Here is a 22,296-nt window from a genome sequence, read left to right as displayed (position 1 = left end):
TCCATTAAGGGCAGTTTAGTCTAAGTAGTCCTTGCTCACAGATGCTTCTTTGGATGTAATCACCCAAACTGTGAGACCCCCCCCCCCCCCAAGAGGGAATGATAAAAGACCAGTGAAAAAAGTACTGAACAATGAAATAATTTGTTCTTTCTGTAAATGGTGTGTAATGCCTCTAATCATCTTTGTTTTGTGATTAACCTGGCACACTTACTGAATAAAGGATTCTCAGACCAACACATTTAGGCAGAGAGATTCAGGCAAGGGCTGGCTTGAACCACCATCCACCAGTAGGCTTTAATGATATTCATAAATTTGAAACAGTTCTGGAATGTAAGACTGTGGTATTTTACAGAGACCAAAACAAGGGATGTAACAAAATTTCATACGGGTTCCCCCAGACGTGATAAAACTTTTTCCTAGTTCTGTTTCAGAACCATCATTATGTACTAAAATGTCACAAGGTAAAAACTGGAACACCATAGGTGATGATTGCATGGAAAAATTCATTTCAGACTCTGAGTTTATCATGCATAGCTCAAAAGGTTTTGATGCTTATATAATATGCAGGCATTAGGTGTTTCCCCCAGCAAGATGATGAGCATTTTTTACAGGGTGTATCATTTGCAGATGTACCTGGGGCAAAATAACAGAAATTAAGAGCTGAACATGGATTAGCTGTAAAAGTGATGAGAGAGAGCACACTTGGAACGAGATGAGGGAGTGTGAGCCGTCAGTAAGGCTTTGCTCGGGGGGAAAACTTGCATGCTAAAGCTGAGATGTACAGCTGCAGAAAATCAGCAGAAAACACATCAGCTATGTCAGTGTCACATTTTTATATTTTTATTATCAGTAGCACCTGTTCTTACTTGTTGGGTCAGCCTGAAATAATATTTAGAGATTTCCCCGATCCTAAAAGCTGTTTTGGGCTCATCAGAGCCGTGGTTTTGCCACCTCTAGGTCTTTATTTTCTGGTGTTACCAAACAGAACCAAAGCAGGGAAGTTAGTGTTTACTCTGTGCAGAACTTGTGCAGAGATTAATTTACAGGGGAAAGCCTGCAGCCATAACAATGAGCCCGGTGCATTAACTAGAGTTTGGACTCCACCAGAGTTTAATTTGGCTCTCGAGAAAGGCAACAAGGTAGCTAAAATCACAGAGGCTTGGCACTCTGACAGAAAAAGTGACACAATATTTAAAGAGTACACTTCCAGAAATCACTGTCTGTGAACACAGTTCACAATGCAATCCACAAATGCAAAGAAGAAGCCACTTGTGAACCTCATCCAAAAATACCACCATACTCTCTGGACCAAAGCTCACTTAAAATAGACTGGGGCAAAATGGAAAACTGTGCTGTGGTCAAACGAATCAAAGCTTGTGATTCTTTTCGGACAGCACGGGCGCTGCATCCTCCAGACTACAGGTGAGAGAGACCATCTGGTTTGTCATCAGCACTCAAAAGCCTCCATCTCAACTATAGGGGGTGGCAGCTGCACTTCTGGGAAGGCACCATCAACGCTGAAAGACATATAAAGATTTTAGAATGGAATATGCTCCCATCCATATGATGTCTTGTCCAGATAAGACCTGCATCAACAACATGGCTTTGTTGTAGAAGAGTCTGGGTGATGAACCGGCCTGCCTGCAGTCCAGACCTTTCACCAACTGAAAACATTTGCCGCATCATGAAATGACAAATATGACAAAGAAGACCCAGAACTGTTGAGAAGCTAGAATCCTCTCCCAAAAGTCCAGCAGCTGGTCTCCTTAGTTCCCAGATGTTTCTGGACTGTTGTTAATAAAACGGAGGGAATGCTACACAGTGGCAAACATGGTCTTAACATTTTGTTGTTGTTGTTTCTCTGTACTTCAATAATGTATTTCTGGTCACACTCAGTACTTGTGCAGCAGAGTTCTGAATCAACTGTAACTGATTTATAACTTTATTTTTGGGGCAGGGTGGGAACCCTGATTTTGCTGTTAAACATTGGGGAAAATGGTGTCTAAAAATACACATTTGGTCATGGGCCAGTTACTACAAAGCATTAAAAGCCCCATTAAGTTCAGTGTCATCAAAACCTGAAGGTATTTTGGCATCTAGATTTCTCCTAATATTGCTCACTACTTTTAGAGGTAAACACTTCCTGTAATTTTATAGTACCTAATGTAAATAGTTAAAATAATGTTTTGTTTTATAGTAAATATTATAAGTAGAATGATGAGAAAATATTTGAAATTACAGTCTTATTAACAGTGAAAGTTATACATGATTTATAAGGACTAACTGCATTCAGTGCTCCCAGCTGTATGGACCACATGTTCACTATGGGCACATCTATATTTCAGCATTTGTGCTTCTATGCAATAATGTGAGCGGCCTTCTGCAAGTTACAACTACTCTTCTTCTTCAGTTTTTCTCTACTGTAGATAATTAAGCATGTAATCAGTGTCCTATATACAGGATGTTCTCTTGAGAAGACTAGAGATCTTTGCGCATGCACTGTGTGCTGCTCATTTCAGTCAGGGGACTACAGGACAGAAAACTGTAGCCAGATTTGTGTCCAGTCTGATACATGAACAATGTGAACACCACAAACAACAATGTAAGTCACCTAGGACTGTGGATTAGCTTGTAACTAAAATCCAACATGACTGTAGACCAGCCAGTCAATGATATCTGTCTTGATTGATAAAAAGCCCACTGAAATGAATAATGCAGTTGTTTTATGAGTGTGGCTTTGTTTCCACCGCATTCATTTAGCTCCAGTGGTTCAACACAGATGGTAAATTGCCACAAGCTAGAAAGATGCAAATACAATAAAAATCTGTCATTTTTATTGCTCAGTTTGCCTGCAAAGCTGACAGCTACAACTGTAAGTCATTGTGTCATGATCCAAATAATCAAAACTAAAGCATTCATTAGAATCAATCAGGACTCAGCGGAAAACTGTGTGTGTTTGTGTGTATTAGTCAACCTTGGATATCCGACAGCTGGCAAGGTTAGTGTGGCTGTCGCGTTACTGGCATGAGAAGAATATGAGGGAGGTTCAGTGATGATACTAGGAAGCTAGAGGGTAGGTAATGGTGACAGACAACTCTCTGTATGTCCAAATCTCTATCAGCATAGGTGGTCATAATTGTTCATTTAGGGCTTATGTGTACATCGTTTTACTGAATGTCATACACCTCCTCAAAAACATTGATTCACATTATGTTCTTTGGCAGTAGCTTAGAGAACCTGAGCTGCTTATGCTCTCTCCAACAAGTTTTCCATGCCACTGGAGTCTGTTGAAACAACATAGGAGAGGTGAATGGTAACTTTCCCCTTTTTACAATCACACAGCTTACATAAACGATCTCCGTTGCCAGGCCGAAGTTCCCTATTCAGTAAAGAGACGTCGTGAAACAGAAGTTCCTGGGATGAAAGTAGGAGCATAGCACTGCAAATGTGATGCATGTTGGTATCACTCCCTTCCACTAGAGGGCTCCAATCATTGTTTACATTTTTTGTGCTGTCTGACGTGCAAGGAAGAAAGAGACATGATAGCCTTTTCAGCTACAGAGAGCCAAACAGAAAAAACAAAGCAGACAAAGATTAAACCTGTCACTTAACTATCCAAATAACATTGCCCCAACGTGTTTAATCGGCTGTCATTAGGCTGTGTATAGCCAGAGGGCAATAAAAAAAAAAAACAACTACAACAAAACAACAAGTTTATGTTATTCGTAACATAAAGTTAAACACGACGGCAACATGTCCAACAAAGAAGAGTCTGAGGGAGAAGCAGACCTCGCGACACTGAGGAGAAGGCGAGGACAAGCCAAAGCAGCCATAACTAAAATGATTACAGCTGCAAATATAAAGATAAGAGAAAATGAGCCTGAAGAGTTGAAGGCAGTACTGGAGAGCCTTGACCTAGCTGTCACTCGACTCCAGGAAACACACAGACTTTATCATGATAGGCTCACTGATGATATTGACAAAGAAGAGTCGGAAGCCTATGAGAAGGTCATCTTGATGAGTGTTCATGATGTGCGCCACAATGCTTTAGCCTGGCTGCAAGAAGTTTACACTCCTGGTGAAGTTGATGATCAGCTAATTGCTGGTGAATTGGACATCATAAATCAAACTCCTCCAGATGACACGGATGATGACAACCCCATGTCAGCTGAGCTAGAAAACCTACGTGCCTTACGAAAGAAAGAACAAGAAAACTTTGAGCTATTGCTTCGGCGCAACAAAGAGGAGTTTGAACTGGAACTCCAGCGAATGCATCACAAGGCCGAGCTAGATGCACAGATATTACACAATCAACAAAAGATACAAGCTGTAACAACAGATCTATATTCTACACCTAAGGCTGGCAAGAGCCCATCAACAACACGACCATCACTGTCACCAATATCAGAAGATTCAATCTCACACCTGCTTGAATTATCAAGGCAGCAGTATCAAGCCCAAGTGGACTCCCTGAGGCTCCCACCAACTAACATGATAAAGTTCAATGGTGACCCCCTTCAGTACTGGAAGTTCATGAGGCTTTTCACCACAATGGTGGACAAAGAGTCTGTTGCTGCAGAAGAGAAGTTAACTCGTCTACACCAGTACACTGAAGGAAAAGCTCAAGATGCTGTTAGTCACTGCTTATACAATCCCGATCCCAGTGCAGGCTTCAAGGAAGCACTCGAGCGACTAAAAACAAGATTTGGAAATCCTCATACCATCTCCCAGGCTTGGGTTGAGAAGGTTTTGAACTTTAAAGAGATAAGAGACAATGTGCAACTCAGAGATTTTGCGGACCAACTGAGAGGCTGCAAAGATACACTTTCTGCTATGAAATGTGAGGAAGAGCTCAGTGGTCGCCGCACATTGGTTGAAATCATCAGTAAACTACCACCAGATCTCAGGTCCAAATGGTTAAATGTAAACTACGATATCACTAAGGGGGGACGTCTACCTAAACTTGAGGACGTTGTCAACTTTGTTGAGACAGAGGCTGAGAAGAGATCTGACCCAGTCTTTGGTGGCATAGTGAGTTACAAGAAGCAGGAGAAACCAAGCAATGTTATGTTATCCACCAAAAGCTCAAAGAAACCTCGGCCAAACTACTCTGCAAATGTTAAGGCAGCTGTAGTTCAAGAGAACAAGTTTACACCCACCAAACGGCCAGTTAATTCAAAATGTCTAAAGTGTTCAGAGCTCCACTTCCTGAACCAGTGCCCAGCTTTCCGATCACTGACTGTGCCAGAACGCCTCATGTTTGTTCAGGAGAAGCACCTGTGCCAAAACTGTTTCATGATGGGTCATAGTGCTGAGGTATGCACACGCAATTGGGTATGCAACGTACCTGGCTGTGGACAGAAACATAACAAATGGCTACACCCAAACCACACTAACAAGCAAAATACAGCAGCAAGTCAGAATGCCACTGGTGACAATAAAACAACTCAACAAACACAATCTACCCAATCACCTAACGTCACTTGTGGATTTGCTGGTGCTGGAAATGGTAAAGTTTGCTTACCTATTGTTCCTGTGGTTGTTAGAGGCAAAGCTAGCAACATCAGTTCTGTCACATATGCATTGCTTGACCCTGGAGCCAACACAAGTTTAGTGTCAGAAGAACTTACAAAGAAACTCAAGGTCAAAGGCAAACCTGCAAGGCTGGATCTTGACACAGTAGGAGGCAGCCAAGAAGGCATATTTACTCGATGTGTGAATCTTGAGATAGACTCTCTACATGATGGCAACATGTATACACTCAATGGTGTGAGAACCCTAAGAAAGTTAAACATAGGTCTCAGCTGCCTTGCCACACCTGATGAGGTTGCCAGATGGGATCACTTAGCAGGCATTCCTATTCCCAGTGTTAACTCTGATGATGTGCACCTCGTCATTGGACAGGATGCCCCACGCCTTCTCAGAGCTGAAGAATATCGTGTAGGTGGAGATAATGATCCATATGCTACAAGGACAGTGCTTGGTTGGGCCATAAATGGACCAATTGATTACAAAGAAGGCGGAAAGAATGTCAAGGCCTATTTCCTCAAGTCAGATCACAGTCTGCAAATGCAGGTGGAGAGGTTTTGGAAGCTTGATGACCCCACCCAAAAGGACAGCCTATCAATCAACGACCAGAAGGTGATTAAGCAGTGGGAGAATTCAGTCTCTAAAGATGGCTCACACTACATCTTAGACATACCTTTTAAGAACGAAGCTGTGGCGCTACCAAACAATGTCAACTTAGCAGCACACAGACTGCAACTCCTGGAACGTAGACTGACAAAAAATGCAGACTTGCAAATGAAGTATGTAGAGGCAATGAAGTCAACCATCAACAATGGCTATGCGGAAGCAGTCCCTGCTTCGTTTCCTGACCGCAATGATGGCAAGGTATGGTACCTCCCGCATCATCCAGTGATTCATCCTCGCAAGCCAGAAAAGGTACGGGTCGTCTTTGACTGTGCAGCTAAGTACGATGGAGTATCGCTCAATGATGTTGTTCATCAAGGACCAGACTTAACAAACAAATTAATAACTGTGTTAATTCGATTCAGACAAGGTCCTATTGCTATGATGGCAGATATCGAAGGCATGTTTAACCAGATTTATGTAACACCAGACCACAGAGACATTCTGCGATTCCTGTGGTGGAAAGACCATGATCAAAGGAATGAGGTAGTTACCTACCGTATGACATCTCACCTCTTTGGCGGAGTGTGGTCTCCAAGTGCAGCAAGTTTTGCCTTAAGAAAATGTGCATCTGACCATGCACATCTGTATGATGCAGACACCATCTCCACTGTTGAAAGAAACTTCTACGTGGATGATTGTCTGAAATCTTCTGACTCACCTCAACAAGCCATCCATCTAGCAGCGCAGCTGACCAACCTACTCAAGCAAGGAGGCTTTCACTTGACCAAATGGACAAGCAATTCTGCAGAGGTCCTGAAGTCCATCCCAGAGCAGGAACATGCAAAGCGCTCACCGTCATTGGACCTGGATCAAGATCCACCAATGGAGAGAGCTCTGGGTGTGTTATGGGACATAAAAAATGATTGCCTCACATTCAGTGTGAATGTTAAGGGCAAACCCAGCACCAAAAGAGGCATGTTAAGCACAATAAGCTCGGTCTATGACCCCCTGGGTTTAGCTGGCCCATTCATTTTACGAGGAAAGGCACTATTCCAGTCACTGTGTCGCATGAAGCTAGGCTGGGACGAAACCATTCCAAGTAAGATTGCTGAGCAATGGGGCCGGTGGTTGGATGACCTGCCAAGACTTTGCAAGCTACAAATTCCTCGATGCCTCAGACCAACAGTCTATACTGTACCTTCAGTCACCATGCAGCTCCATCACTTCAGCGATGCGTCTGAGTTGGGATACGGTGCCGTCTCCTATCTCAGGCTCGTTTGCCATAATAACATATACTGTAACATCATCATGTCCAGGAACAGGCTGGCTCCAGTCAAAACAACCACTATCCCAAGACTAGAACTGGCGGCGGCGGTGGTAGCAGTGCAGCTTGACCTGAAAATCCACCAAAGCTTTGAGCTACCCCTACTGGACTCCGTCTTCTGGACTGATAGCACCATTGTGCTGCATTACATCAGAAATGAAGATAAAAGATATCAAACCTTTGTCGCAAATAGAATCTCACAGATCCGTGAAGTTTCAGCAGCCTCGCAATGGAAGTACGTCTGCACAGAGCACAACCCTGCAGATGATGTTTCTAGAGGATTTTCAGCTGAAGAACTTGCAAGCAATGAGCGCTGGCACAAAGGTCCTGCTTTCCTTTGGCAGAGAGAAGAGTTTTGGCCTCTCCAGCCGGAACTAGGTGGCTTACCTTCAGAAGCTGAGGTAAAGAAATCAAGTCAGACATATACAATCTCATCTAAAGTCACCACTCATTCAGCAGTTGATTGTTTCTTCCACAAGTATTCCTCCTGGTACAAACTCAAGCGAGCTATTGCATTGATCTTACGGGCAAAAGACATTCTTTTGAAGAAGATGAAAACTAAACTATGTGCACCTGTAACGCTTAATGATCTGAAGCGGGCGGAGATTTCCATCATTGACTATGTTCAACGCTCCCAGATCACCAAGCCACTGAGGGTTAATAACTTGAGGAAGTTAGCACCAGTACGCCTCAGTGATGGACTACTTCGAGTTGGAGGCAGACTCACCAATGCTCCAATACCTGAAGCAGCAAAACACCCAGTGATCTTGCCACAGAAGCATCATGTCAGTGAACTCATCATATGGCACTTCCACAAACTCACAGGTCATTCAGGTGCTGAGAGGGTCCTCTCTGAGATTAGGCAATCCTTCTGGATTGTCAGAGGACGCATCACAGTGAAACGAGTCCTAGCACGGTGCATACCATGCAAAAGGCACAGAGCTCCAATCAGTACGCAGTACATGGCCGACCTACCAGCTGATCGTGTGACTCCAAGTCAACCACCTTTCACCAGTGTTGGAGTCGATTACTTCGGTCCCATTAACATCAGAAGGGGACGCGGTGAGGTGAAGAGGTATGGTTGCCTGTTCACTTGCCTAACAACCAGAGCCATTCATTTGGAGGTAGCGCACAGTTTGGACACAGATTCCTTTATAAATGCTCTTCAGCGTTTCATGGCTCGTCGGGGAACACCTCAATTGATGCGCTCGGACAACGGATCAAATTTCGTTGGTGCCCGCAGTGAACTACAGAAAGCGCTGGATGAATGGAATCAACAAAAGATTGAAGAACATCTGCTCCAAAGAGAAACACAATGGAAGTTCAACCCCCCAGCAGCCTCACACATGGGAGGTGTATGGGAGAGGCAGATCCGAACAGTGCGTTCAATCCTCATGGGCCTTACAGGACAACAGACTCTGGATGATGAAGGATTAATGACACTCTTCTGCATCATTGAAAAAATTGTCAATGGACGACCACTAACAAAGCTGTCAGAGGACCCAAGAGATGGTCAGCCTCTGACTCCTAACGATTTGCTTCTGTTAAGACCTGAGTGTTCTCTACCCCCTGGTCACTTTGTGAAGCAGGATCTGTACCGTCGACGCTGGCGCCAGGTCCAGTACTTGGCGGACATTTTCTGGACTCGATGGACAAAGGAGTATTTGCCTAGTCTACAGCAGAGGCAGAAGTGGACCCACCATTCCAGAAATTATCAAGTAGGTGATCTTGTACTAGTTCTGCATGAATCAACACCTCGCAGTCAGTGGCCCCTTGGATTGGTCATTGATGTCAATGTTGGAGCTGATGGACTGGTACGTTCAGTTCAAGTAAAGACACAAACAGGTATTTATACTCGCCCCATCCACAAACTATGTTTGCTGGAAGGGAATATGGACAAGTAAGCTCTACAGACTTTCAGCTTGTGTTTTCCATGAGACTGTTACAATAGTTGTTAGCCGTGTGTTCAAGATTAACAGTTATTGCTCTAAAGTGCATGTATTACTGTATTATTACATAGTCGTTCACCAATTTTAATTGGATGACCATCTGTTGAGGTCATCGGGGCCGGGATGTTGGTATCACTCCCTTCCACTAGAGGGCTCCAATCATTGTTTACATTTTTTGTGCTGTCTGACGTGCAAGGAAGAAAGAGACATGATAGCCTTTTCAGCTACAGAGAGCCAAACAGAAAAAACAAAGCAGACAAAGATTAAACCTGTCACTTAACTATCCAAATAACATTGCCCCAACGTGTTTAATCGGCTGTCATTAGGCTGTGTATAGCCAGAGGGCAATAAAAAAAAAAACAACTACAACAAAACAACAAGTTTATGTTATTCGTAACAATGCAGCCTCATCATTACAAATGGCATATGCATGTATTTGTGCAAAACTACTCAAAGAGGATGATATTCAACAATCTTTCAAGACGAAAAGAAAACATCTGTTCTGTGAGGCGTCACACAGTCTTCATAAATTCAGTCGAGGTTCACGGCAGGGGTGGCCAACATTTCCTTTCAGTGTTCTTGGATTTTTGTTCCAAAACCAAGAACTTTTTTTTTTTTTTTTAAAGATTGCCTTTAAAATATTAATATTCACAGATACAAATGACAAAAAATACAAATGTTCAAATCATTTTCTGTTCTGTTATGAACTGTTGTGTTCTGTTGTGTACCTGAGAGAGATTGCTTTTATTTGTGTAGCTAACTCAAACTTTAAAACCATCAAAGCACAGACCTGTATAACTGAATGAAGAAATCCTTGGCTAATATTTAGCATTTATGGACACATTTTTGCTGCTGCTGGTGACAATACTCCTTGTTCTGCTCTGGAGATCGTCTGCAAACTGTAAAACACTAAAAAAGGTTGGATTCTATTAAAATGTGCACTGAGCATTGTTTCTCAAACACTTGAATTTACCTCACAAACCTGCAGCACCAGCCTCTAAAACCACCCTTCAGAAATGTAATTAGCATCATGCTGGTCCAGACAAATGAAGGTTTAGTTCCTGAGTTTCTCTGTACTTAGACAATGCTCTTTGTGTTGGGGTTTTGTTTTTTTTTTATTTCAAATGTTCTCTTCTTTTCTTAGATGGTGTAAAATATAGCATTTGTGCCAACCTGAAGTGGAAGTTTCAGTGAATACATGGATCTACAATGTTGTAATACTATAATGAACAGCACTAATGCCTTTGCAGATTTATAATCAGCTCAGAACAACATCTATATAGTTTACATCTTTCTAACTGTGTGACTCTGTGGACAGTAATGCAACATTGTTACTATAGGAATCGCTGTTTAAAGTAAAATTATCTGTATGAAGCTTTAGACAGAGAACGCACTGATCAGTCATTTGTTGTGTCGTAAATCAGTCACGGTTATAAAAACACTGTTGGCCACCAGTGCTGCCCCTCAGCCTCCTGGCAGCTGAATCTTTAGGTGGCACAAACCCCCTGGAAGCACAAGTTCTAGATCTAATGGGGTGCATATGAGCCTTAGTGATTTTATTCACCAAATCAATTCAAAAGCAAATGGCTCAGTAAGAACCAGGAATAAGAAATACTAAAATCATATTAAATATAACCCACTGAGAATACTGTCACTTTCTGTGATTGGCATTATTATGGTAAGAGCTATAGTTGGATACAGTGTATTTTTATATAAAGAATTTTGTATTTTTGTAAAGGATTTTGTCTTCCTTCAGTTTCAGCTACTTTTTTCATAGCTGTATAAAAAGGCAGAACACTATGTGCTGCATGGGTAAATAAATAAATCTACAACTTCACTTATGATCACATCTGTTATTATAAAATAAACATGAAAATCTACATTATATGGAATTTGTTTACAATAATGTCATTGCCGAACAGAAAACATAACGATTCAGATTTCAACCTCACAACAAAAGATGTACAAATGTGTCATCACTACAGCTCACGTGATTTATTTTACAAGACAGTGTCTTTACATAATAAAGTCAAAAAAATAATCTCCTGACAAAAATAATATTCCTGTCACTGAAATTCTTTACTTATTAGGAATAACACATCAGTTTCATGTTAAGGACAAAATACTGGGGCTCTCCCATATTTCATCATCATACATATCTGAGACAGGTGTGATTCTATCTGTGGAAGTCAAATCAGAACAGTGTGAGTCTCTGGCAGTTGTCTCCTCTGTATTTTGCGTGAGATTCCCTGCAGACTCCACAGTATGTTCATCAGATCCTCCTGGACACCCTAGATCACTCAGTATATCGTGGGGCTGTTTATCTGCAGCAGCTTTGCTCGTCTGTAAACCCTTCAAACTGCCAACATCCCGGACTGCTGTGGGCCCCTCTGCTGAATGTCCCTCACCACTAACTAAGGAGGCAGACAGGGACACGACTTTGACTTTCTCCAATGGTTCCTCCTGTCTTCCTTTATGCTCTCCGGTTGTGACAGGTGTTGTGCCCTTGTTTTCAATCTTCTCCTGGTTATGTCTGCTCTCCAGCCCAAAGAAGTCGTTTCTGACAATGTAGCGTACACACTGCAGGAGAACATTCCTTTCATGCCGGATATCAGGAGCCAGTAACTAAACAAAGAGCCAGAAATCAAAAAGCTGTTGTGACGCTGCTGACCGACATTTGAGAACTTGAAAATGCTTTATCTAAATAATAATAATAATAATAATAATAAATCAAAGTCATATGTCTGCATAATTTCAAATGACTTCCATACCATCTCAAGTAAAGTGGGACGACGTGACTGTGGTGTATTTTGGTGTCTTCCTCCCCAACCTCCTCTTCCCGCTCTTCCTCTTCTGCTGTTGGGCGTGTGAAGGCTGGAGTCAGGCTGGAGGAATTTCTGCCTCTCTGTACTCTGTGATGAGATTTCTGTACCCCTGGCAGGTGCTTTGTCATGACGTTTTGGTGGTATTAGATTTAGGAGCTCCTGGTTCTCTTGCACTAGCTCCTTCTGTCTCTGAATGGGTGTGGCTAAAACAGAAATAAGCATGTTAGTAGAAACGCTGGATATGTGGTATGGTATGTTAAATACTACATAATAAAAGAATCAAACTGTAACAGAGCTTCTCACAGATGGAATTAAGTTACATGGTTAATTAAATGAGGGATAACCAAGACAAGTTATTCTCGCAGTATCTGGAAGATTCTATCTATGGTGGTTTATCTCAAAAATACTTGTACTATTAGAAAGCACAGCATACATTTTCATTGTTATGCGGCTGATAACCAGCTTTATGCATCCATGAAGTCAGAGGATACACATCAATTAGTTAAACTGCAGGAATGTCTTAAAGACATAAATGCCTGGATGACCTCTAATTTCCTGCTTCTAAATTCAGATAAAAACTGAGGTTATTGTCCTCAGACCTAAAGATCTGGGAAACATGGTGTCTAACCAGATACTTACTCTGGGTGGAAGTATTTTTCTTACATTGGCCTCCAGTAAAATGTGAGGAATCTTGGAGTCATTTTTGACCAGGATATGTCCTTCAATGCACATATTAAACAAATATGTAGGACCGCTTTCTTGCATTTGCGCAATATTTCTAAAATTAGAAACATCCTGTTAGATCATGCATTTTTTACTTCTAGATTGGACCACTGTGATTGATTACTATCAGGCTGTCCAAAAAGCTCCCTGAAAAGTCTTCAGTTGATCCAAAATGCTGCAGCTAGAGTACTGACAGGGACTAGAAAAAAAGAGCACATTTTTCCAATATTGCCTTCTCTTCATTGGTTCTCTGTTAAGTCCAATTTAAAATCCTTCTTCTCACATACAAGGTCTTGAATAATCAGGCCCCATCTTATTTTAAAGACCTCATAGTACCATATCACCCCACGTCACTCTCAGACTGCAGGCTGAGAGTGACGTGGCCTTCAGCTTTCAGGCGCCTCTTCTGTGGAACCAGCTTTCAGCTTGAATTCGGGAGACAGACACCCTCTCTATTTTTAAGATTAGACTTAACACTTTCCTTTTTGATCAAGCTTATAGTTAGGGCTGGATCAGGTGACCCTGAACCACCCCTTAGTTATGCTGCTATAGGCCTAGGCTGCTGGGCAGTTTCTTTTCATTCACTTTATTTACTTTGTTTATACTCCACTCTGCATTTAATCATTAATTGTTATTAATCTCTGGCTCTCTTCCACAGCATGTCTTTCTCTCCCCTCAGCCCAACTGGTCGTGGCAGATGACCCCCCCCTCCCTGAGCCTGGTTCTGCTGAAGGTTTCTTTCTGTTAAAAGGGAGTTTTTCCTTCCCACTGTCACCAAGTGCTGCTCATAGGGGTGGTCTGATTGTTGGGGTTTTCTCTGTATTATTGTAGGGTCTTTACCTTACAATATAAAGCGCCATGAGGTAGCTTGTGTTTTGGCATTATATATAAATAAAATAAAATTGAACTGAACTCATCAGGACAGCTTCAGTCACATAATATTAGAAGAAATGTATGCATTTTAAAGTTATTTATGACCAATTACAAGGTCCACTATGTTAAAGGAAAAGAAACCCCAGTGAACACAACGGGTTAAAAAATGCTGTACTGCTGGTGAACGTCCTTTGGTTCAGGCTAAAACCAGTTTGGTTAATGCTGGAAAAAACCTAAGATGCAAAAATTATTTCAGAAGACGTATATTATTCTCCATATACATGTGACATCCAGTTCCACATGCCTCATGACAAATTCAAATATACTGGATTAAACATATGAGCAGGTCTAAAAGGTTCAGGCAAGATTTTTGCAAGCAAGGCTGTGGTGGAAAGAAACTATCAGTAAAATCTCAGTGAGATCAGATAGAGGTAGAGCACCACACAAAGCTCTACAGAAAAAGTATACTAACAAATAAAAAAAATGCCAAAAACAAAATTAAAACTCCTATAAAAAGAATCACCAGTATTTTTCTTGAATAGTGGAGTTTTTGGACTCCAAGAGAAGTTTTAACTAGCAAACACCATGTGCTCACCTTCTGGTTCTTCATCGCTTTCACTCATGGATCCATAGTTTGCCACAAGGGAGCCCAGAGCTGAGCTCATCTGCTTTGGGGCCACAACCAGGTCACCAGTCCTGGACTCCTCTCTGTCAGAGTCTTGGAGCACATGAAAAATAGAGCAATACATATCATTTTTCATTACAGCCATCTGGGATTTCTTTCTTTAACTGAAATGCAGGTAATATCCACTGAAATGCAGTTTGACCTGGATGTAGGCGATTGTGCACAGGCTTGACTGAATTGTGATCAATTAACTCACCGTGGTCACTGGTGGCTAGCGCTCCCAGTGGATCCCCATCCCTGCAAGGCTGGGTGAGTGATTTAGGTTTCTCTGTAGCACTGCAGCCTGATGGGTGTGGACCTCTTGAACGTTGCCCTTGGAATCCTCTGTTACTCCACCCATGACCTCTACCTCTGCCTCTGCCTCTCCCTCTTCCTCTCATTCGACTGAAAATAAATACATCATTGCTTATACAAATTAACTTTTTGTTGAGACTGGCTTCATTTCAAAGCAAAAGTGTGTATAGAAGAGAAAATGAAGACACACAGCAAAATCCAGAATTTATTCAGAAAATATAGACATTTACCCAAACTGAGCCGTTTCCAGGACAGCTCCTGTTTCCTCCCGCACCTCTAGAACTTTTCTCTTCTTCTCAATATTCTGAAGCGTTGGATAGTTTCTAGTTAAATATTAAAAGAAAAAGGTTACACACAACTCACCTAATCGTAAAATGACATCAAAAGTTAATGACTGCCACAATTTCTAAAATCTTTCGGTGAACACTAACTTGCGCCTCTCCTCTCTCCATTTAGTGATCTCCTCTGGTGTGTCCAGCTTGATTCGTTTAGCTCCTGGCGCATGGTTCTATAGACCAGCCAAAGAGCACTTAGATTATGAAAAGGAAACTATAAAAAGCAGTTTTAATTTCTACACATCATCTTGTTTTACTTACATTTTTCCAGTGTATGCTGACTATTTTTTCATGAGCCATGAAGCTGCAGTCGGCCACAGAACACTAAAATTGGATTCAATCATTCAGTAAAATGTAAGGAATTTCATAAGTGAACAGCTCTATGGATCACGTGAATCGCCTGGAGTGAATTACCTTGACATGTTGAGAGACATGCTCATTGTACTTTTCCTGGTTTTTGAAGCCCCGGTCGCAGGTGTCACAGAAATGGGAATACTCTGGTTCTTTCCTGTTTTTCTGCAGTGGGTGGAAAGCTGTAAGTTCCCTATAAACGTTCCACTCATTGTCAATACAAACAGAAAAAAATTAAAGAGAAAAACAAAATCTTAGACTTGTCACCTTTTTCCCATGGTGACTGGGTGCTCCGTAGCTCTGTCTCCCCCCTCGATGTCCACCTTGATGCCATTCATGGCCAAAGTTTTGACCTGTAAACACAAGCATCCACGCACACACACACATCAAGCACATCATTTTGGATCGATTTTAAACAATATGGCTGCTACCCAAGTTATTGTGAGGATGTGGTGATCGTCAACATAGAAACTACTGTTTATTCCACTCACCGTATGGACGTGTAGGCCCATGGTTTCCATGATCTGATGGGAAACCATAGCCTGCAGCTGACCCGTTGTACCAGCCAGCACTGCTGCCACAGTCCCAGCTGAGTTCGGTAGGCGTTTCGCTCCAGCTCCACATGGTGGGGTGGAAGCTACTGGAGCTCGACTGCTGCTGGAAGGACTGGAAAGAGTTCGGAGGAGGAGAGCCAAAATCCGGCGGAGGATAATGCGCCGACTCGTTCATACCGCCAGGCCAAAGTCTTTCTTCACCCCGACAGTAAATTTAGGCTTAAGAAAACTTCAGTGTCTCACCATCATGTGGTTCTCACAGCCGTATTTTTTTTTTTTTTTTTTTGCTGTGGTTTTATGCATTCGTCACTTCCGCCAGAGCAGGAAGAGCATACGCCACAGTCAAAAACATAAATAAACATGTATAGATCAACGATAAATATTTTTAATAAATAGAAACCTTTTCCGTGAAAACTGTGCGTGAGACGTAGCTGTCGTTTTAATTTTACTATGTTATTTCAAAACCCAGCACGTTTCTTTCAACTTCTCGCGAGTTTTAATGTAAAGATTTCTCTTGGGTTGCCATTTTTGGTGAAAAGACGTCTCTAAGGTATTAGAAATCCACGGCGGTGCCTAAATAAAACAAATAAATATAAAATATATAAATATAAACACATATAAAGTCTTAAAGTGTCATAAGCCAGGTGACTGGTGGCTCAATTGTATTAACCGATGTGCTATGTGCTTTTTTTGCGTAATTAAATAAAAAGTATCAAAAATGTTGTCACAATGTATAGAAACGGGCACGATATTCTCAGCTGGGGAAAACTTAAAAAAAAAATCCAGAGTGCTTTCAAAATCAACTAAAATATTACCAAATCCTAAATTGTCTTTTAAATGGTGAAATCAGGGGATGTCGACGGATGTGAACGAACCTGGCAACCTAGTAGTTTCCTGGTGCCGTCTCATACCGCGTGTGTTTCAGAGTGGGAGCAGCATCGTGGTGATCGAGAGGGAGAAGTGAAGGCTCTTAACACAGAGAGCAGCAAAAGTGTGCGCAATAAGAGCACTAACCTGCTGCCAAAATGCTCGTGTTGTTTGAGACTGCAGCTGGATATGCAATATTCAAAGTAAGTATTCGACCATTGTTTACCAAACGGCTGATTTTTATACATGGGCCGTTTGAGTTAGCCCGGATTAGCCATGCAGCTAGTTCCATATAGTACCTGAAGAGTCTGCAGAAGGTAACATAAGGGCTGGAACAGTACGGAAAATAACTTTTTAAACTTGTATTTGGCCATATTAATTAGTTTTGAATTAAAGGTGTTTTTTTGTTTGTGCACTAGTGTCGTTGTGAAGCCGTAGGCGAACATTAAGTTAGTGGTGTGATGGGCCTGTAACCACGTGTGCGCATTGAGGTTGACTCTACTTTTCATTTAAGTCACATGCAGTCTAATAATTTAGTAATGTTTGTTTTTCAGATGCGTTCACCATTAATGATTTTTCTTTAAAAAGCGATTTTTAACTCTATTAGCCATCCCTCTGCTGATCATATTTTTTCACTCTAACTTTACCCAACTATGTGCTGTGTTTAAGGTACTCAATGAGTCCAAACTGCAGCAGGTCGACAGCCTCTATAAGGAGTTTGAAACTCCAGAAAAAGCCAACAAAATGTAAGTGCTGATCCTGCACTTAACCACCTAAATGCCACTTGTTACTCCTAAAACACATCCAGAGACATGTCATGTGATCAAGTGTAGTTTTGTAGAGTAGATGAAATGTAATCTCCTTGTTTTCCTTCTGTTCTTCTACCAGTGTTAAGCTAAAACACTTTGAGAAGTTCCAGGACACAACAGAAGCCTTAGCAGGTAATGAGAGAATTTGAGCCCTAATGTTCACCTGAGATCTGTGTCTGTGATGTAAAACTGTGTCTGATTGAAACATGAGGTATTTCACAGTACTCGTCACTACCACTGAGGCCATTTGATTTAAGGTGATACAAGACAGTGGGCACACTTTTTTAATGTGTCTTCAGAGCTGGGGTAGATTACTCCTCAAATATTTTAGGCTGACTGGTGTGTGTGTGTGTGTTTTTTGAATCCACTTAACATAGTTTACTCTATCTCCACCTCTCAGCTGCTACTGCCCTTGTTGAGGGAAAAATTGGCAAGAGTCTGAAGAAGGTCCTGAAAAAAATCGTTGCCAAGGAAGCGCACGAGCAGCTGGCCATTAGTGATGCAAAACTTGGTGGTGTTATCAAAGTATGTCATTTATATTACCATCATTCTGAAACCCAGCAATACAGTCATTAGCAAGTGTTGTTTCTAATGGACTCTGGTTTTCAGGAAAAGCTGGATGTGAGCTGTGTCCACAGCCCAGCTGTGGCTGAACTGATGAGATGCATCAGGGGTCAGATGGAGAGCCTCATCACTGGACTTCCTCCCAGGGAGATGAGTGCTATGTCTCTGGGGTTGGCTCACAGGTTGGTGGTGCAGAGAGTGTCTTATATGAATGCGACTGCTGCCTATGATTACATTTGCTGTCTGAAAATATCTGTATGTAGATTTTCCTCAGCATTCGTCACTACCACTGAGGCAGCAATCCTCTGGTTTATTGAAAGTCCCTCCCTTGATCAAGGAGAATCAAAACAGAAATATGAAGGAGCTCACATTTAGTTTTTTGTCCCATCTGGTTCCAGCTTATCCCGCTACAAGCTGAAGTTCAGCCCTGACAAAGTGGACACAATGATTGTGCAGGCTATTTGTAAGTATAATATTGCATAGTTACGAATATGGTAACAGGTTCAGTCTGAATATTATTGTATTGATTGTTGGGTTTGTAATGTGTCGTGATCTGCACCCTAAATTTCAGAAAGAAAACCGCTAAATGTTTATCTTTAGGTTCCTAAAATTTAAAAGTGTTGACATTTTTGCTCAAACTTGTGCCGTTAACGTCCGCTGGACTGTGTTTTCTTCTTTGTCTCTTCAGCTCTTCTGGATGACCTGGACAAGGAGCTTAATAATTACATAATGCGCTGCAGAGAGTGGTATGGTTGGCATTTCCCAGAGCTGGGAAAAATAGTCACAGACAACTTGGCCTACTGCAAGACTGTCCGCAAAATTGGTAATCATCCTGTATTTGCACAAAACTATTTAAAGGGGCACTTCAGTGATTTAGTGTTGCACAGACAAAAAGTTAGGAGGCTTGCAAGGGCCACATTTAAAATAGATTTAAATCAGTGATGCACAGGCCTGGATGTAGATTGGCTTCTTAAGATTCAGTCGCCGTATAGTTTACCTTTCATGCGGTGGTATTCCTGATTAACTGCCACGTTTGTGTCTACAGGTGATCGTACAAATGTAGCCAGCTCTGATCTATCAGACACTCTTCCTGAGGAGATTGAGGCTGAGGTTAAACTGGCTGCTGAGATCTCCATGGGAACGGAGGTGTCAGAGGAGGACATTGGCAACATCGGGCACCTGTGCGATCAGGTGTGTTTGTGTTCACTTACTGTTTGCATCAGAGATGCTTACCTTCATCTTATTTCTTGATGTCAGATGTGTTCTTATTTGTGGGCTTTTGATTGGCCAACATTTCTTAAGTTAGTGGGGTTTTTTTGGCATTTTCATGTGGATGGAGATATTTATTTTATTTATTTATTTTTTTATAAAGTCAGAAAAATACCTACATGAGGACATAGAGTGTGTGTGATTTCAGTCACTCCATCTCGGGAACAGTCAGTGTTGATTGCTTTTGGCTGCAGGAGTGAAGATTGTATTGTGGTGGATTGCAGGTGGTAGAGATTTCTGAATACCGGGCTCAGCTCTACGACTACCTGAAGAACAGAATGATGGCGATTGCTCCCAACCTCACCGTCATGGTGGGTGAGCTGGTTGGCGCACGTCTCATCTCACATGCCGGTAAGTTTTTTTTAAAAAAAGACAAGTAATTTGTGAAAACCGGCCAAGCGGTGATGATGATGACACTTTGTCACTTCCCTGAATATGACTGATGGTTTTAAGTCACTACCTCATCTGAGCTGGCAGTGAAAGCCCTAATCGGCTGGTCCTTTGAGAATACTGTCGCTACAGCTGCTGTTTTATTGCTTTATTCAGGTTCCCTTCTGAATCTGGCAAAGCATCCAGCCTCCACAGTGCAGATCCTTGGAGCAGAAAAGGCTCTCTTTAGAGCCCTGAAGACTCGCAAAGACACACCAAAATACGGTCTCATATATCATGCCTCTCTTGTCGGCCAGACTACTACCAAGAACAAGGGCAAAGTAAGTTCCCACAGTCTGATACGTGACTAAATAATGGCTGGTGAACACATTATAAGGTGGTCGACTCAGGCTTTGGTTTTCTGTAATGTCTGTGCAGATTTCCAGAATGCTGGCAGCTAAAGCAGCCCTGGCTATTCGCTACGATGCCCTTGGCGAGGACACGAATGCAGAGATGGGCGTAGAGAACCGTGCCAAGCTGGAGGCCAGACTACGTCAGCTGGAAGAAAAGGGAGTGAGTACAACTAAAAGCCCGATTCCAGAAAGGTTACACACAGCTCACGCTGCTTACTGAAGCTTTTAAACATGGAACGTCAAACATCGTTTATGCTAATCTAATTGCATCCGTGTCTTCTTTTCAGATCCGAAGAATCAGCGGAACAGGCAAAGCGATGGCAAAGGCAGACAAATACCAGCACAAGAGGTGAGCAGTCACGCAGCTCCTTTAGATTTCCACGTGGAAAAGTATGTAAGGTGTTAAATGTCTGCGACTTCTTTCTTCCTCCACAGTGAGGTGAGAATTTACGATCCATCGGGTGATTCTACTATTCCGTCCACCTCAAAGAAGAGGAAGTTTGAGGAGGTAGAAGAAGAGGATGCCGCAGAGCCCACGACACCAGCAGTCAAACCCAAAAAGGTCAAAAAGGAGCCAGTAACAGAAGGTAGGTGAATTTGGAGTCGGTATTTCTGTCTTACACGCACTTGGATTTATGATGCTCAAAGTGTTCTCTGGCTTTACGTGTTTTTAAGATGACGAAGAAGAAGAAGCAGAAACATCAGCAGCAGCAGAGGAGATCCCCAAGAAAAAGAAGAAGAAAAAGAAGGATAAGAAAGCAGAGGAGGAAGCAGAGGAAATGGAGGAGGAGGTAGCACTCACTGAGCTGCCTGAGGTAAGATGGAAGCTTAAAATGATTCATAAATTGCTGTTGGAGGTTTTTTGTTTTGTTTTTTAATAGATCACTTTTTTTCTCTCCAGACAACAGAAAAGAAGAAAAAAAAGAAAAAGAAGAAAGTGAAAGAGGAGCAGGAAGAAGACTGAAAGGAGCTGGAGTTGTAAATATTTTTGTTTTAGTTTGTCTTTTATTTTTGTGTCATACATTTATATCTTCTAAGGACAATACAGTATTGAGTGCCTGGCTGTGGACATCTGAAAAGGAGTTCATGGTAAATAACAAAGTCATCATTAGATCTCATTTTTCTCCACTCATAAAGTGTACAGTGTAAATCTGTTTTTTTAAAGATGTTTTTTTTTTTTTTCTCAGTTTTATTTGTGAAGACATCTGAGTCAAATGACGTCATGCGCTATAAACAACAGATTTCCCACTTGTGATAAACCTGGTGAAATAAAAATTTTTGCTCCAATGTTGTGATTTTCTTTTTTAAGGTCAATAAAGGCTAGAAATTCTTTATTGAGCAGCCGACACTTAAGCCTTTTGAAGCTGCGCTTACACATAAAGGGTGAAGTTGACCTTTGAAATTTTAGGTGTAAAGCATCTCACTGTCCTATCTTGTTAGAAATATGGGATTTTGAAGCTTGGAGAGTCTTGTAACCTGTACAGATGCGATCCACCGATACCAGTGGATTAGTGCCAATGATGGGATGAAAAACTAGAATCTCACTGACCAAAACGGAAGCACAAACGTCTTGAGACTATACCACACAGCAAGCTATAATCATGTTAAAAATGCTCTGAAAGCAGCACACATGCAGTGAAGAGGTCCAGTCCAATGACTTCTCAATGAAGTGATGCGCACAGCTGGCTGCAGACCAGAAAAATCAAGCGGCCGCATATTTCAAGTTAACTACATTCTCGCCTAAAAACATCTCAGAAATTTCTTGGATGGGTGTTCTGTTAACTAATTTCCCTCATTGGACTAATAAAGGTATTCATTCATTGCATTCTGCGTGACCGGCCATCTGATGCATCCTCAACAGAATGAGCGGAGCAACAACATCCGGGTATTTAGCTTTAGAAACATCCTTGGGACGCGTCTGATGGCTAAACTTCATTTTTCAAGAAACCTAGTTTCT

General features: G+C 41.8%; 2 protein-coding genes and 1 non-coding gene across 3 annotated transcripts; 2 read left to right on the top strand and 1 right to left on the bottom strand.

The window, feature by feature from the left end:
- Positions 1–11,326: 11,326 nt before the first annotated feature.
- nufip1 (nuclear FMR1 interacting protein 1) lies at positions 11,327–16,319 on the bottom strand. Its single transcript, XM_030751353.1, has 10 exons — positions 15,986–16,319; positions 15,762–15,847; positions 15,558–15,659; positions 15,405–15,467; positions 15,240–15,316; positions 15,039–15,131; positions 14,711–14,898; positions 14,425–14,547; positions 12,180–12,436; positions 11,327–12,033 (listed from the first exon to the last, which is right to left on the bottom strand). Exons 1-10 carry the CDS (start codon positions 16,221–16,223, stop codon positions 11,515–11,517), a joined length of 1,746 nt encoding a protein of 581 aa, XP_030607213.1. The 5' UTR covers positions 16,224–16,319; the 3' UTR covers positions 11,327–11,514.
- Positions 16,320–16,946: 627 nt separating this feature from the next.
- On the top strand, positions 16,947–21,626 carry nop58 (NOP58 ribonucleoprotein homolog (yeast)). Its single transcript, XM_030749567.1, has 15 exons — positions 16,947–17,118; positions 17,585–17,661; positions 17,804–17,856; positions 18,125–18,249; positions 18,334–18,470; positions 18,687–18,751; positions 18,977–19,111; positions 19,334–19,479; positions 19,782–19,908; positions 20,104–20,267; positions 20,365–20,499; positions 20,627–20,688; positions 20,775–20,926; positions 21,015–21,154; positions 21,241–21,626. The coding sequence occupies exons 1-15, from the start codon at positions 17,074–17,076 to the stop codon at positions 21,301–21,303; spliced, it is 1,626 nt and encodes a 541-aa protein (XP_030605427.1). The 5' UTR covers positions 16,947–17,073; the 3' UTR covers positions 21,304–21,626.
- LOC115799412 (small nucleolar RNA SNORD11B) lies at positions 19,950–20,033 on the top strand. The gene has a single exon (XR_004021566.1). It is a non-coding gene; the product is annotated as a small nucleolar RNA SNORD11B (small nucleolar RNA).
- Positions 21,627–22,296: the final 670 nt, after the last annotated feature.

This window comes from Archocentrus centrarchus, chromosome 2 (assembly GCF_007364275.1).
Source record: "Archocentrus centrarchus isolate MPI-CPG fArcCen1 chromosome 2, fArcCen1, whole genome shotgun sequence".
In the NCBI taxonomy this organism is placed as follows: Eukaryota; Metazoa; Chordata; class Actinopteri; order Cichliformes; family Cichlidae; genus Archocentrus; species Archocentrus centrarchus.
Note: the sequence above shows the minus strand (reverse complement) of the source record. Positions and strands in the feature narration are given on the sequence as shown.